Here is a 13,992-nt window from a genome sequence, read left to right on the forward strand (position 1 = left end):
AAATTCACACAAAATAAATATGAACGACACCCAAAGGGGGTCGTTTAATATCGACACACAATATTGTCTAAACTCTAAAAAAAATAGCCTCCGTACAATGGACGAAGCTAGCCCGTTCTATAGGTGACACACCAGGTCGATTCAAACCGACTCACAAGCAAACAGGTAAGAAATCTGATACGGACTCTTCGTTCAACTAAAAAGATATTTTCCTAACTAATTATCCGGTCACCTTGATCACATAGCAACCGAATTAGGCTTAGAACATGACACGTAACTAGTACTAGTTGTAGACCTGCCTGAGAAAGATGCCATGCATGTAGCTAACGTTCGCACTATGGAAGGAAAAACACATCACGTAGCTAGTTGCTTGCTTATTTCTTGCCATAGATCAAAACACAACCTGTTCCGGGGAGTTCTGAAAGTTGTTCTGATCTCTTCTTGTGGTGGAGGCATCTGGAGCAACATAGAACCAACTAAAACTTGTCCCGTTGAAGCACCATGGCCCAAGTCTCTTTCCTTTTGTGTAGCATATGAAATAGCTTGAAATATTTACGTACGTGAAACAATAGCTTTGCCACTAATGGCCGCATCAGAGCCGCGGGGCGAGCACGGCGAGCGGCGGCACGGGGAGAGCCGCGGGGCGGGCGCGGCGAGCGGCGGCACGGGGAGAGCCGCGGGGCGGGCGCGGCGAGCGGCGGCACGGGGAGAGCCGCGGGGCAGGCGCGGCGAGCCCTGACTCCGATACAGCACGGAGACACTAGTGTGAGCTAGCTCGCTTCCTCACGATTTAACGAGCAGTGAGCATTGCCATTGTTTTGGCGGCGAGCACGGGAAAACTATGTACTACCGAATGCGTTGCCCCGTTTCAGTATCTAGCTGCGCCCGTTCATCGTGCCTCGCGATGCTCCGCCGGCGCCGTTCCTATCGGCCCGCGTCGTGCTCGTCCCTCTTCCCTCCGGCGCTCGTCCCCGCAGGTGACACTCGTCCAGGCCGCGCTTCGCCGCGCCCAGCAGGCGACGCTCGTCCAGGTTGCGCCCGGCCACCGGCCTCGCCTCGCGCCCGCGCCGGGCCGGTACCGCCGTCGGCCGCTGCCATCCCCGCTGCTTGCTACGTGTTTGATAAAATGCCAGGACGGACATGTCAAAAATGCGTCTGCCATCCGTTGGCGCATGTACCGATTCAAAACAAAAAGCAGACGCGGACGTCCGCGCGGCCGACCCAAACGGACAAAATGCGTGTCCGTTTAGGACGTCCCGTTGGAGTTGCCCTGACTACTCAAAGTATTGTGTATGGAAAACTATGCGTGGAACGCAAGCACGCGCAACACCGACGCCGCTTGCCGGAGATCGATTGTCGAAAACGTGGCACATCCCGCGTGAGAAGCGCCACGCCACAGGGAGGGGGGACGGAAGGGGAGGGTCGTGCCCCGAAGCCGCCGTCACGTCACCTAACCCACACGGCTATTACGACCGCCCCTTTCCGCCGCGGCCCTACCCCTACGCCCGTCTTCCCTTCCCTTCTCTCGGCCGACCCGACCCGACCCCGCGGCCGAAATAAAGCAAGCGACCGACGCAGCGCCAGTGAACCCCACCACCGTCTCTTCTCTTCTCAGTTCTCACCGCGCGTTTCTCTTCTGCCCCCGCTCCACGCCAGGCAAACCGAAGCCCCCACCACACGACGCCGCCGTCCCCTCCTCTGAAATCGGGCGGGGGAAGAAGTGTTCGGGACTGGCGGCATGGACCGCATCGTCGGCCGCAAGTTCAAGCTCGGCCGGAAGATCGGCTCCGGCTCCTTCGGGGTCATCTACCTCGGTGAGCGATCGCTCGATTCCCCCCCGCCGCCGGCCGCGTTTGGTCGGTTTTGTTTTCCTTTTTCGGCTCCATCTATCGTCGTCTGATTGCTGTCGCTGTTGCTGCTGCTGCAGCCACGGATATGGACACCTACGAGATCGTCGCGGTGAAGATTGTGAGTCCTGTATCCCCTGTTTCCTCTCAGCCCTGCCCTGTTCTGCCCTGTTTGATACTTCAATTTTCGATTGGGTTGCTGTTGAGTAGTTGGGTCAAGTGGAGAGGTGGGTGATTGCCTGATTGGATTGCTGTTGAGTTAAGCGGATATATAGGTGGAATGCTGGATTGGATTGGTTGCTTCCCCTCGCGCGGATGCATGATTCGGTTGCTGCGCTGAATTTGTCTGTTACTCGTCGCTCTTGCTTGTTTTGGGCTGATCATAATGGGATTAGAAAATGCTGGTAATCATATGGTTAGAAAGGTCCAAGCACACGCCTTTTATTTAATTGTATGGCTACTTGGCCTGTTTCCCCCTTTCCTTTCTAGAATGCTGCTTGCCTCCCTCTTAGCCTCTTGGGTGATGATCGATACAGGTGGTGGTTGGTCATAATGACGCTTGGCGTAGAGGAAATGTATTTGTAGCCTTGCAGGAAAAGTTGTGAGACCAAGCATACGAGTGGGAGCGGAAAGTTTGATTGTTATTGTCAAAGCTCAGTTGGTGCCCCTGCTTTCCCCCCATCCCACTTCATGGCTCGCCTTGTGAGAGCAAGCATACCAGTGGGAAAGGAAAGTTTGAGTGTTATTGTTATATGCACTGTCTACTTGCCTAGTGAAACCCCTTTTTCTTGCACACACTATCTCCAGATCCTTATTTTGGTAACCTCACTGGCAGGAAAGTAGCAACTCGAAGCATCCCCAGCTGTTTTACGAGGCAAAGATCTACAACGCCCTGCAAGGAGGAAGTATGTATGCCCTGTCATCCAATTCTCCATAGTTCCATGCAGGGTTTATTTTGATAAGATCCAGAGTTGACGGGGAATGTTTTGGCATCCAGGTGGCATTGCGAATGTTAAATGGTGTGGTGTGGATGGGGAGGAAAATGTTCTTATCATTGATCTGTTGGGGCCGAGCTTAGAGGATTTGTTTGTCTACTGCGGCAGAAAATTCACCTTGAAGACTGTCCTAATGCTTGCAGACCAAATGGTAATTAGTAATTGCCTATTTCACTTTATTCAATTACCTTATATGCCGAACACTGAAAACCATTTGGAAAGTGTCAACATTTGTTCAGAAATTTGAATTCTTGTGGAACTCACAGGAAAAAAGAACTATATTTCTGATGGTAACCAAACACTGAATGTCTATTCTTGAGAATTTCCTTGTAGAGTTCCATTATTGTGTTGCTCTTTCAATACCACATTACCACTATTTAATAATAAAGAATAGGCAGCAATTGAAATAAGTAAAATCTATCTGAGAACATATGAAATAATTACTGCCAGGACTTCTATAGAGGGTTCCACTATGCACTAGCAGATATTTTCTTGTATATGTTGCTTCTATATGCTTCATATTTATTTGCATAGTTTGAAATATTGCACAGTTAATCTAGATGTAGTTAAGTAGCCACATGTGGAATACAGTTGCCTGAAGTTTTCGTTGCCCCCATTAAATATTGATATTATTTTTGCATGATCGAGTTCCATTTCTGATTAAGTAATGCCAGCTTTTCTCTTTTGTATATGATCCTAACAGCTTACAAGGATAGAATTTATGCATTCCAAAGGATACTTGCATAGAGACATAAAACCTGACAATTTTCTAATGGGTCTCGGCCGGAAGGCAAATCAGGTACTTGTTGTGGTGCACTAAAGCTCCATGTTAAGTTGTTAATGCGCTGAACAATCTCGTCAATGATATCTCTGTGTGTGCTTATCAGGTCTATGTAATTGATTTTGGGCTTGCAAAAAGATACCGTGATTCTACTACGAATCGACATATTCCTTACAGGTACATATATTTCTGAAGATGCATTTTTTGGTAGAAGATGGTACCATAGGTTGACTTTTTTACTAGTGTCAAACTAAATGTAATTCTGCTTGCCCATAATTGATTTAAGCAGTTAGCTGACCCAATACTTGTTATCTGTTGTCAATTCCGTTGCCCCTACTTTACCTTTTTTGTGTCATGGAAATTATAGTTACAGCGGTAGTGCGCTGAATTGGACCTGTGACACATCATGGTCTGACCTATGTCTGTAATTTCAATTGGTGGCTCCCATGTGGTACTTGACCACTGCTACTTTGCTCTTTACTACTCCCTCCGTCCGGAAATACTTGTCATCAAAATGGATAAAAGGGGATGTATCTAGACGTATTTTAGTTCTAGATACATCTCTTTTTATCCATTTTGATGACAAGTATTTTCGAACGGAGGGAGTATGTGGGAATGTTCCCATCACAATATTTTTTTTGACTGGTTACTGTAGGGAAAACCCCCACAGCCATTGCTCTTTATTCATTCAAAGTATACAATATGTACAAAGGTTAACAAGAGTAACCCAAAAGAAGGAAAAAACTAAAAAGACCCATCACGATATTTGACTAATTTAGTCTTCTAGGTTCCATCAACAATAGCCTTTTGCTATCATAATATCTTGATTGTTTACAGACCACCCTGCATCATAGTGTGATGGCATCTATATGAAAACAGCAATATAAATTATATAATGCCAGAATTTCCCTTTTTTATTAATTTTATTGCCCTATTATACGAGTTTTCACCTTTGTTCTCTTGTGCTTATTAAGAATGCCTGTGTACCCTACAATCGGCATATATATAAATGCAACTTGTTCATGATCTTTGATTAGCCATTTAATATCGAACTGCTGCTTTACTGTAGGGAACATAAGAACTTAACTGGCACTGCACGTTATGCAAGTAGCAACACTCACCTTGGAATTGGTAAGTCATGACCAGTTGGTTACTTGTCAAATCATCATTTAAATTTGATTTTGAACATTGTTTTTTATTTACTGGCAGAGCAAAGTCGACGGGATGATTTGGAATCTCTTGGCTATGTTCTCCTATATTTTCTCCGAGGAAGGTAGGCTTATACTACTGTTCTGTGGAACTATTATGTTGCTTATGAGCACAGCATCTGGGATGCAGTGTGCTTGAAAACACATTAAGGAGTGCAAATCCGTTATATCTCAAGTTCCACCAGCAAATTGTTGTGAATCTGTCTGTGCCTTTCCATGACATTTGTGCACGCATGGCATGTTTTCAAGTACCTTTTTTTGTGGGAAATGTAACAGGGTTTCATACCAATCTCAATTTTTTTAAAGTATAATATCAAAGCTATCATAACATTGAGGTCTTATTATCCATTTGGCTAATTTCGTCTAATTTTTTTGCCATGTATTGGTCTGTACAGTCTTCCCTGGCAGGGACTAAAAGCTGCAACGAAAAAGCAGAAGTATGAGAAGATATGTGAGAAAAAGATTTCGACACCTATCGAGGTTTATCTCAGAAGCATATTAAACCAAGCTTCAGAAACTGTACTTTTACATCTGTAGCTGAATTTTATTTATTTATCAGGTGTTATGCAAATCCTGTCCGGTAGAATTTGCATCTTACTTCCACTACTGCAAGTCATTGACATTTGATCAGCGGCCTGATTATGGATTCGTGAAGCGCCTTTTTCGAGACTTATTCGACCGCCAAGGTATTCCTTCATTAAGTAGTACTCCCTCCGTTCCAAATTACTCGTCGCAGAAATGGATGTATCTAGAACTAAAATACATCTAGGTACATCCATACCTGCGACAACTAATTCGGAACGGAGGGAGTACTACACAGTACTTCCTCCGCCGTAATATAGTGTATAAATTTTTTTCAAAGTCAAAATTTGCAAACTTTGACTAAATTTTTAGAGAAAAGGATCTACATCTGCAATACCAAATACTCCCTCCGTAAACTAATATAAGAGCGTTTGGATCACTAAAATAGTTATCTAAACACTCTTATATTAGTTTACAGAGGGAGTACATACCATTAGATGCATCCTGAGACATATTTTCATATTATATTAGATGATATTGTAAATATAGATATTTTTCCTTATAAATTTGGTCAAATTTTATGAAGTTTGGCTTAAAAAAAATCTATATGCAGTATATTATGGAACAGAGGGAGTATATAGTATGTACCTCTGTAATAGCACTGTTAAAAGGTACTACCTCAATTCGGAAATAGATGGCATTTTAGAAAACTTGCAGTCAAACTTCTCTATATTTCAAAACCAATTAATAGAAAAGCTATAGATTGATTAGGTGCAAATGGTACTATTAGCTTTGTCATGAAAAATTGTTTATCTTTTAGGTATTCACAAAAGATAATGGTGAAAACTGCATATTAGATATTGTGCAAAGTAAAAATGTCATGTACTCCAATGTTTCAGGAACAGAGGAGTACATTGTTTCAACAGATCCTATCTGAGTTTTTGCTTGCATATTTCATCCAATGTTCTGCTCATCTTGCAACAGGTTATGATTTTGATTATGTCTTTGACTGGACTGTTTTGAAATATAAACAAGGCCAAAAGACCCAGGTACTTCATCAGTGGTTAAAATATTTAAGTTTTATTGCAAGTACTTTTACAGCAAGTTTCAGTTTGCATTTAATCTACCATTCATTAGTTTTGGATTCCTTTATGATGCGATTTGATCTTGCACCAGAACTCCCCTCCTCATCCTCCAGTTCTCTTTGCTATGTTATGATTATTCCTAAGCAACGATACTGTTTTTGGGACAAATGATTTTCAAAATTAAATTACAATACATATCATGTTCAAATGGAATCTCATTTCGATTTAGTTTATGAATATTTAATCTCAATGAAGCCTATTACAGAACGGTCAGTGGTTCAGAGTAATTCTTTATCTACTATATATCGACATGGTGCAACTTTAGTGTGTACCTGACAAATTCGCTTACTTTTTGTAGCATGTTCCTGGGGCAACTATTACTCGAGCAATCCCAACACATCTTGACAAACGAGCGGGTAACTTAGCTTTTGCACCTTTCATAAACATATAAATAAGAGTATTCATTTAGATTATCGTGTAACTTGAGGGCTAGCATTGTTAGCTAAATAGAAAAGAAATGCCCAAAACTTCCCTGTTGCAAAGAAAGGTATATACCCTAGGATGCATGTGCCTGCTATACTGGGGGCCTAAGGTATACATATAAGTCATCGGAAGCAGTATGTGTGGCTAGAGAGCGGAGACGTGTCAATGAGATTAGAAAGTACCTTATCCATGGTGGGAAGAGTGGGACGACCAAGCAGCTGGGTGCGACTAATCTCAAACTCCTCCTTGAGGTCCATTGCAGACTGAAACATAAAGGTTCGATGCTCATGCTTGTCCTTGGCCATGCAAGATCACATCCAGAACAACTCATTGAAGTCATCAAGATAAGTTGGCTAGAGATGCGAGTGAAAGCTCCACAGTAATCCTCTATGGACATGTCCTCTTGCGAAGATTGTGCAAACTTTACAGTAAGAAAAGTGAAGGGCTCCATTTGGGTGAATCTATTGCTTCTCAAAATGCTTCCATATCACCTTTGCTAGTGATACTTAAGAGTTAAGACTCATCCTAAGTGAAGGATAACATTGAGAATCAAAGCACCAATGGCCTTAGCATCATCTGGTAGGAACTTGTACCCTACCAGGCCTGGGGCGTAAGCGGTAAGGGAAGGAGGGGGCTGGGCGAGGCGATGAGCGGCCGCGCCGGCGGCTGGGCGCCGTCGCGGGAGAGGAAGATGGCGGCAGCGGCGCAACAGGCAGGGGGCGGCTAGGGTTCCGGCTCCTCTGGGAGCCGGGCGATAGAGATAATATTCTTCTTATTGCTTAATTCCAAAAAGAGTCTTACAGCCTATATTTATAACCTAGATAACTTGCATAAGAATTAACCTAAGATAACTTGCATAAGAATTAACCTAAGATAACTTGTGGGCTAAGATTGCCCGGTGGGCCTAGCTAAACCGGCCATAACACTTCTCCCCGCCTGCACAAACAGCTCGTCCTCGAGCTGTAAGGGGGGGAAGCGCTTGCGGAACTCCTCGAGGCGATCAACCAACGTCAAACACCTTCTCGACAGCTGGGGCGGCCAGGTCGGCAGCGACGGCGTCCTTCGGAATGTAGTCTGCAACCTCCAGGTAGAAGAGTCGCGGGCAGGCATGGCCGGGCGTGTAGGGCTCGTCGCAGTTGAAGCACAACCCTTGGCGGCGACGCTCGAGTAGCTCGGCTGAGGTGAGCCGGCGGAATGGGCGCGCCGCGGTCGCGGCGAGGGGTGCCGCAGAAGCCTGCGCAGGCCGACCCTGTGCGGAATCCGGCCCGGGTAGCGACCCAGCGGTTCGGGACGGTGATTCCTGCTGGATGGCCACCGCGCGGCGCTCGAACGTGCGGGCGTAGTACATGGCCGACTGGAGATCCTGGGGTCCCCGAAGCTCCACGTCCACGCGGATGTGATCTGGAAGTCCACCGACAAAGAGGTCGGCCCGCTGCTGCGCCGTCACACCCGACGCATGGCATGCCAGGGCCTGGAAACGGTCGGTGTAGTCCTGCACCGTGGAGGTGAAGGGCAGGCGGCCGAGCTCCGCCAGGCGGCTCCCGCGAACTGGAGGCCCAAAGCGAAGGAGGCAGAGCTCGCGAAAGCACTCCCAAGGGGGCATGCTGCCCTCGTCCTGCTCGAGGGCGTAGTACCAGGTCTGGGCTGCACCTCGGAGGTGGTAGGATGCCAGCCAAGTGCGCTCCGACGCGAGCGTGCGCTGGCCACGGAAAAACTGCTCACACTAGTTGAGCCAGTTAAGCGGGTCCTTCGTGCCGTCATAAGTGGCGAAATCGATCTTGGCGAACCATGGCGGCGTCTGGGTCGGCGTGCCATGGCCGACCGGCTCGGCGGTGCGGAGCAGTGATGATGACGGCGCCCGGTCAACGGTGGGGAGGCCGTCGTAGGCCCCCGCGGAGCCGGACGAGGCCCCAGACTGCAGCGTGGGTACCAGTGGGTCCCCGGCCTCTGTGTAAACTGGTGGTGGCGACGTCCCGGTTAGCCAGGCCGGGATCGGGGACGGTGACGGCGGAAAACGGACCTGCTGGATCGGAAGTCCTCCCAATGTGGACTGGCCCAGTCCGGAGCTGGGCGGCGGCGGTGGGAGCTGGACCGGCGCGGGCGGCGCGGGCCAGTGCGGCGCTGGGGCGGGCGCGGGAAGCGCGCGTGGCGCCGCGAGAACCGGCGCGGGCCACTGCGGCCAGGACGGCGCTAGGGCGGGCGGCGGCTGGAGCGACGGATGGGCCCCGGCGATCGCCGCGGGTACCGAGTACCAGGGCAGGTGCAGCAGCGGCGGGGGCCCGCCGGTGTAGCCCGCCTGGAACGGCAGCAGGGGCGTCCCGCTCGGGCCCGACGCGTTCTGGATCGGCCAGTGCGTCGCCGGGTGGCTGTAGGCGGGGGGCGCAGGCGGCGGGGTGGTGTGCGGGCCGGTCAAGTACAGGGAGATGCCCTGGACGGCCGTCACGAGGTCCCGCAGGGTGCTGGTCATCTCCTCCGGCGTGAAGACGGGGGTTGTCGGCGGTGCGGAAGTGACGGGGGCCGGCGGCGCAGAGGTGATCGGGGCCGGCGGCGTTGGGGACCCGGCAGTGGTCATCGGGGCGGTGGTGATGATGGGCAGCGGCGGCGTGGGTGTTGATGACGACATGATCGAACCCGAGTCTCTGGATACCAAATTGGTAGGAACTTGTACCCTACCAGGCCTGGGGCGTAAGCGGTAAGGGAAGGAGGGGGCTGGGCGAGGCGATGAGCGGCCACGCCGGCGGCTGGGCGCCGTCGCGGGAGAGGAAGATGGCGGCAGCGGCGCAAGAGGCAGGGGGCGGCTAGGGTTCCGGCTCCTCTGGGAGCCGGGCAATAGAGATAATATTCTTCTTATTGCTTAATTCCAAAAAGAGTCTTACAGCCTATATTTATAACCTAGATAACTTGCATAAGAATTAACCTAAGATAACTTGCATAAGAATTAACCTAAGATAACTTGTGGGCTAAGATTGCCCGGTGGGCCTAGCTAAACCGGCCATAACATCATCATTTTGCCTTTTTGTGGCTTCATCTTCCTTGGTGAAATGGTGGTCATTGAGATCGACAGCCCTTCAACTCTTTCCAGTCTCATTGACCGAGAATGCATGTGCTCTGTAGTTGGAGGCATCTCTTTTGCTATGATTGCTGCAACAAAATGCACCCAGGACCTAGCTAAACTCTTTCCACAGTTAAACAACTAGCTGTCGGCAACAACTAGCACAAGCAGCCAAGCAATCAACCCAATTTATCTCCACTAGCAACTCGGCTCTGCCAAATAGCAACACTGGGAGCTAGACAAACAACAGCGGCAACAGATCGGTGAGGGGCAGCAGCAGCAGCAGATTCATGAGGGAGCAGCAGCAACAGATTGGTGAGGGGCAGAAGCAGCAGCAGATTCATGAGGGAGCAGCAGCAACAGATTGGTAAAGAAAGACACAGTCAGGATGGCCATGAGCTTGACAGGAAGGATTTGGGGCAGCAGAGCTTATATTACGTCCTCTGAATAGAGGAAATGCCCAAATTGTCTTTCCTCTATTGCAAATAGAGGGATACACCATAGGGTACACGGGCCTTATGGGCTTGCTATGGGTCTAAGCTGTATATATAAATATAAATGATATAAACATGAGCAATACTCTTAACACCAATCAATGAGAACCATCTATCTTGTGTAGGGTCTTGTAGCATGGTATCACTTTGACGTTACTATTGTAAATGGGCCACTGTGATTAGATATAATGATTTTGACTTCGAATGCAGTGGACATGGCATGGTTGCTTAACGTGTCACTTTTCTTAAGTACTAACATACGGTTCTTGCTTCAGTTTATAGCTGCATTTTGCTGTTAGTAGATCAGACTAGAGACTCTGCCACATGACACATGTTTTGATAAAATTGACTACAATACTGATCTCTTATCTGAACTTACGACTAACAGGTGTAAATGGGGATGTCCATCCAAATGAAGCCCATGAACAGATGGAGTCAAGCCATATGACCGGGTCAGCTGCACAGTTACAGGTGAAATTGGAAACAGAGAGATCCTTACCCTACCATGCATCATACTGAGTTACTGACAGTTCCTGATCAGTTTGTTTATGACTTGTTTTATTAATTGAAGATAACAATCTCCACTTAGTGACTCAAGAGTATATTCAGTTTCTTACCACTACATTTTCTACATTACTTTAATTATTGTACTCCACTGTTTTTAGTTTCAGTCTACAGATGCTCAAGTGTGCTGCATGCTTGTGTAGAACTTACTGGTGTTGTTAGAGAATTTCTAAGTAGAAATTTACTTTGCTAAAGGTTTCATGTTTACTGGAATGTGGCCAAATGCAATTGTTTCATACAGTTCATAATGAGAACCCATCTTTCCAATGTAAATCCAGTAAATAATGGTACATTTAGTTAATTTTACCATATGAGCAGCACCACATAAAATTTACTAGTTCTGGTATATGTGAGTAGTTGTGCTTCCGTTAAAGGTATTTCTTGACATTATTGACGAAAGGATCAGGGTGTGTATATACCCTCGAACAGGCTAACATGCATGCTATTTTGAATTAAGAAAGCATCAAAATGATGCGAGCATCATATATTTCATAGCATGTGGTGTATATATTTTATTGCTTAAGCAGTTACTTATGACATGGTTGATCTAATCAGAGGCAAAATATGGCTGCCAGTGCCAGAAATGAAAACCCGAAGAATGATGGGAATTCAAGACATATAGTGCGTATTGACGCTTTTCATCAAAATCAGGGTTTTGACAGCAATACTGGCTCTCCTAGCGCTTGTTTTCCGACACTTCCGCACAATGCCCCAGCAAGGTGATAGGTAAACTTCCAACAGTACCCCTAACCTTGTAGTACAACTCTTGGGACTATACTCTTGTTCAGTTAACGTGGTAGTTCTAATGAATTTCTGTTGCTATACAGGTCACCTCTCTTGTGGAGCTAGAAATGAGGAAATGCTCAACTAGACTCCATTTCTTTTAGAGTGGTCAGATCCAAGAATCACAAAATCAATTCAAACATCTTGATGCCTAATGCATGTCACAAAGATGGCTACAGATCCGATTGATTATGCAAGGTTTGATCACTGCTGCGTTGGATGCTCCAGCAGTTTCTGTGACTCTTGCTTCAGACATTTTGTTGTCACAGTTGCGGAGGACATGTAAATAGTTCATATGTCAGATAAATGGCATGGACATTATGCAATAGTGATGATGTCGGGTGTAAATAGTTCATATGGTTAGATAAATGGCATGGACATTGAGCAATAGTGATGTTGTCGGGTCATTCAGCATCTGGTAACTATCCAATAGACATGTGGTGATAAGGTTATTCATGAAATTTGCATCATGATCTGATATTTTTAGCATTTGATACTGAATTCATGAAATTTGCATCATGATCTGAAATATTTTTAGCATTGGGTACTGAAGACGCCCGAGAAGCGAGAACGTAACACTAGTGTAGTAGGCTAATCTCAAGTTGATTGTTTCTGCATGGAGATTGGCAGAGGGTTCTAAGTAGGTTATTAATTACTGAAGCTTTTACATCACGTATTTACTTTAGTAATCACATGTTGGTTGCTCATATATATAATTCAAATATCTTTGAATGTTTGTTGGCTAAAAACTTGAGTTGCTACATTAGGGAGTTCTAGTGGGTTTATTTTTTATTTTTTGTTAAAATAATGGTGCCTCTCTGTTGTAAATATCATCTTTTAGTTCACTTGGCCTTGTTTTGTCTGCAATAGTTTCTGGTAAATATGTAGATTTTGTGGTGTTTTTGCTTGAGATTTCCTTTTCAATATCGAACTCATGTGAAATATGTTAAAGAATACTTGTCGGCAATGCTGCAGATTTTTTGGCTAGCTTTATAAAGCGGGGAAAATGCAGAATAATTAAACCAAATCTCTTATGTGGTTCACCAAGGATTCAGTATAATACTGGCCAGCTTAATAAAGTGAAGGAGATTCAGTATAACTAAACTTCATCTCCTATGTAGTCACTGAGGATGAGTACAGTCAGACTGTCATTAGGCCTTGAACAAACAAGATGGTCAGTACGCACATCTGAGAATTTGGTTCCTCTCTTTGCATATCCGTTGTTACGTGTAACTTGTACAACCTCCGTCTAGAATTAACTGTTGCTGAACTGAGTGTATGTAGATGCGTTTCAGTGTGTAAATTCACTCGTTTCAGCGACAGTTAATTCCGGACGGAGGGAGTACTTCTATAGCTGTATTTTGTTTCAATTGGGGAGCTTCGATGAACGCATTTCTGCGGTTTGTATTTTGTTTCAGACCGTCTGTGCTTGAGCTTCATGGGTAAAGTTCTTTCGGGTTAGGCATTGCCTTTTTAAACCGTATCATATGGAAGTTCCAGTCCTTCGGTGTCACAGCCCTAGAATTTGTGCCTGCAAATAGTTGCATCTGCATCCATGCATCATGTTATTTTTCAAATTAATTTGAATTGGGGATGTTGAAACCCTAGCACCAAAAGAACTCAACTAGGTTCAAATTAAAAACATTTTCAATGAACCCAAAGTGCCTCAAGAAAAGTTCATGATTTTTGGTTAAGGTAGAAACCTCTGCCAAAAATGATGAATATATTTCTAGGACATTTTTGGATTTTTGAATTAACTCATATTGTATTTGAGTTGGAGCAAATAAATCCTATAATTATTTTTATTGCTCCAATTATTCTGAAACATTTTGTGGAGTTTTGGAATAATCCATATTGCATCCACAAATAATTTCAGAAGCAACAAAAATGGTTTAGTATTAGTACTAAATCAAAACAGAGCAAAACAAATAGAAAACAGAAAGAAAAATAGGAAAGGACAGAAAACCTACCTAACTTACCTGCAGCCCAGTCGAAGGCCCAGCCCACTAGGCGTTGCCAGTCGTCCCCTACCTCTGCCAGTAGGCAGAGGCAGGACAGCGAGCGCACGCGCCAAGCAGCCACCTCCTGCTTCGTGCTGTCGACGCCTCCTGCGTCCTCGCCTTGCGCCGGGGAGGCGTATGGATCGATCCCACCCCTCGTTCACTCTCCCCCTCGCCT

At 46.1% G+C, this 13,992-nt stretch overlaps 1 protein-coding gene across 2 annotated transcripts; it reads left to right on the top strand.

Annotated features, from left to right (window-relative positions):
• The first annotated feature begins 1,506 nt into the window (after positions 1-1,506).
• LOC109749875 (casein kinase 1-like protein 3) lies at positions 1,507-12,324 on the top strand. Of its 2 annotated transcripts, XM_020308812.4 has the most exons (15): positions 1,507-1,814; positions 1,928-1,968; positions 2,683-2,752; positions 2,845-2,993; positions 3,546-3,641; positions 3,730-3,800; positions 4,693-4,754; positions 4,833-4,896; positions 5,227-5,311; positions 5,391-5,517; positions 6,338-6,402; positions 6,797-6,854; positions 10,856-10,938; positions 11,587-11,757; positions 11,859-12,324. In XM_020308812.4, the coding sequence occupies exons 1-14, from the start codon at positions 1,739-1,741 to the stop codon at positions 11,752-11,754; spliced, it is 1,215 nt and encodes a 404-aa protein (XP_020164401.1). In that variant the 5' UTR covers positions 1,507-1,738; the 3' UTR covers positions 11,755-11,757; positions 11,859-12,324. The 2 variants fall into 2 exon arrangements, 1 of the variants encoding a protein (XP_020164401.1); XR_012204469.1 differs by lacking the exon at positions 6,797-6,854 and having other exon boundaries at positions 1,515-1,814.
• The last annotated feature ends 1,668 nt before the right edge of the window (positions 12,325-13,992 follow it).

This window comes from Aegilops tauschii, chromosome 3 (genome assembly GCF_002575655.3).
Source record: "Aegilops tauschii subsp. strangulata cultivar AL8/78 chromosome 3, Aet v6.0, whole genome shotgun sequence".
Classification (NCBI taxonomy): Eukaryota; Viridiplantae; Streptophyta; class Magnoliopsida; order Poales; family Poaceae; genus Aegilops; species Aegilops tauschii.

What these genes read in the sequence shown, in the direction of transcription:
- LOC109749875 (XM_020308812.4), top strand. Translation starts at nt 1,739, where the DNA reads ATGGACCGCATCGTCGGCCGCAAGTTCAAGCTCGGCCGGAAGATCGGC. An exon ending in AATCGACATATTCCTTACAG is followed by an intron (nt 3,801 to 4,692) that starts GTACATATATTT and finishes GCTTTACTGTAG; the next exon opens with GGAACATAAGAACTTAACTG. An exon ending in ACATCTTGACAAACGAGCGG is followed by an intron (nt 6,855 to 10,855) that starts GTAACTTAGCTT and finishes TACGACTAACAG; the next exon opens with GTGTAAATGGGGATGTCCAT.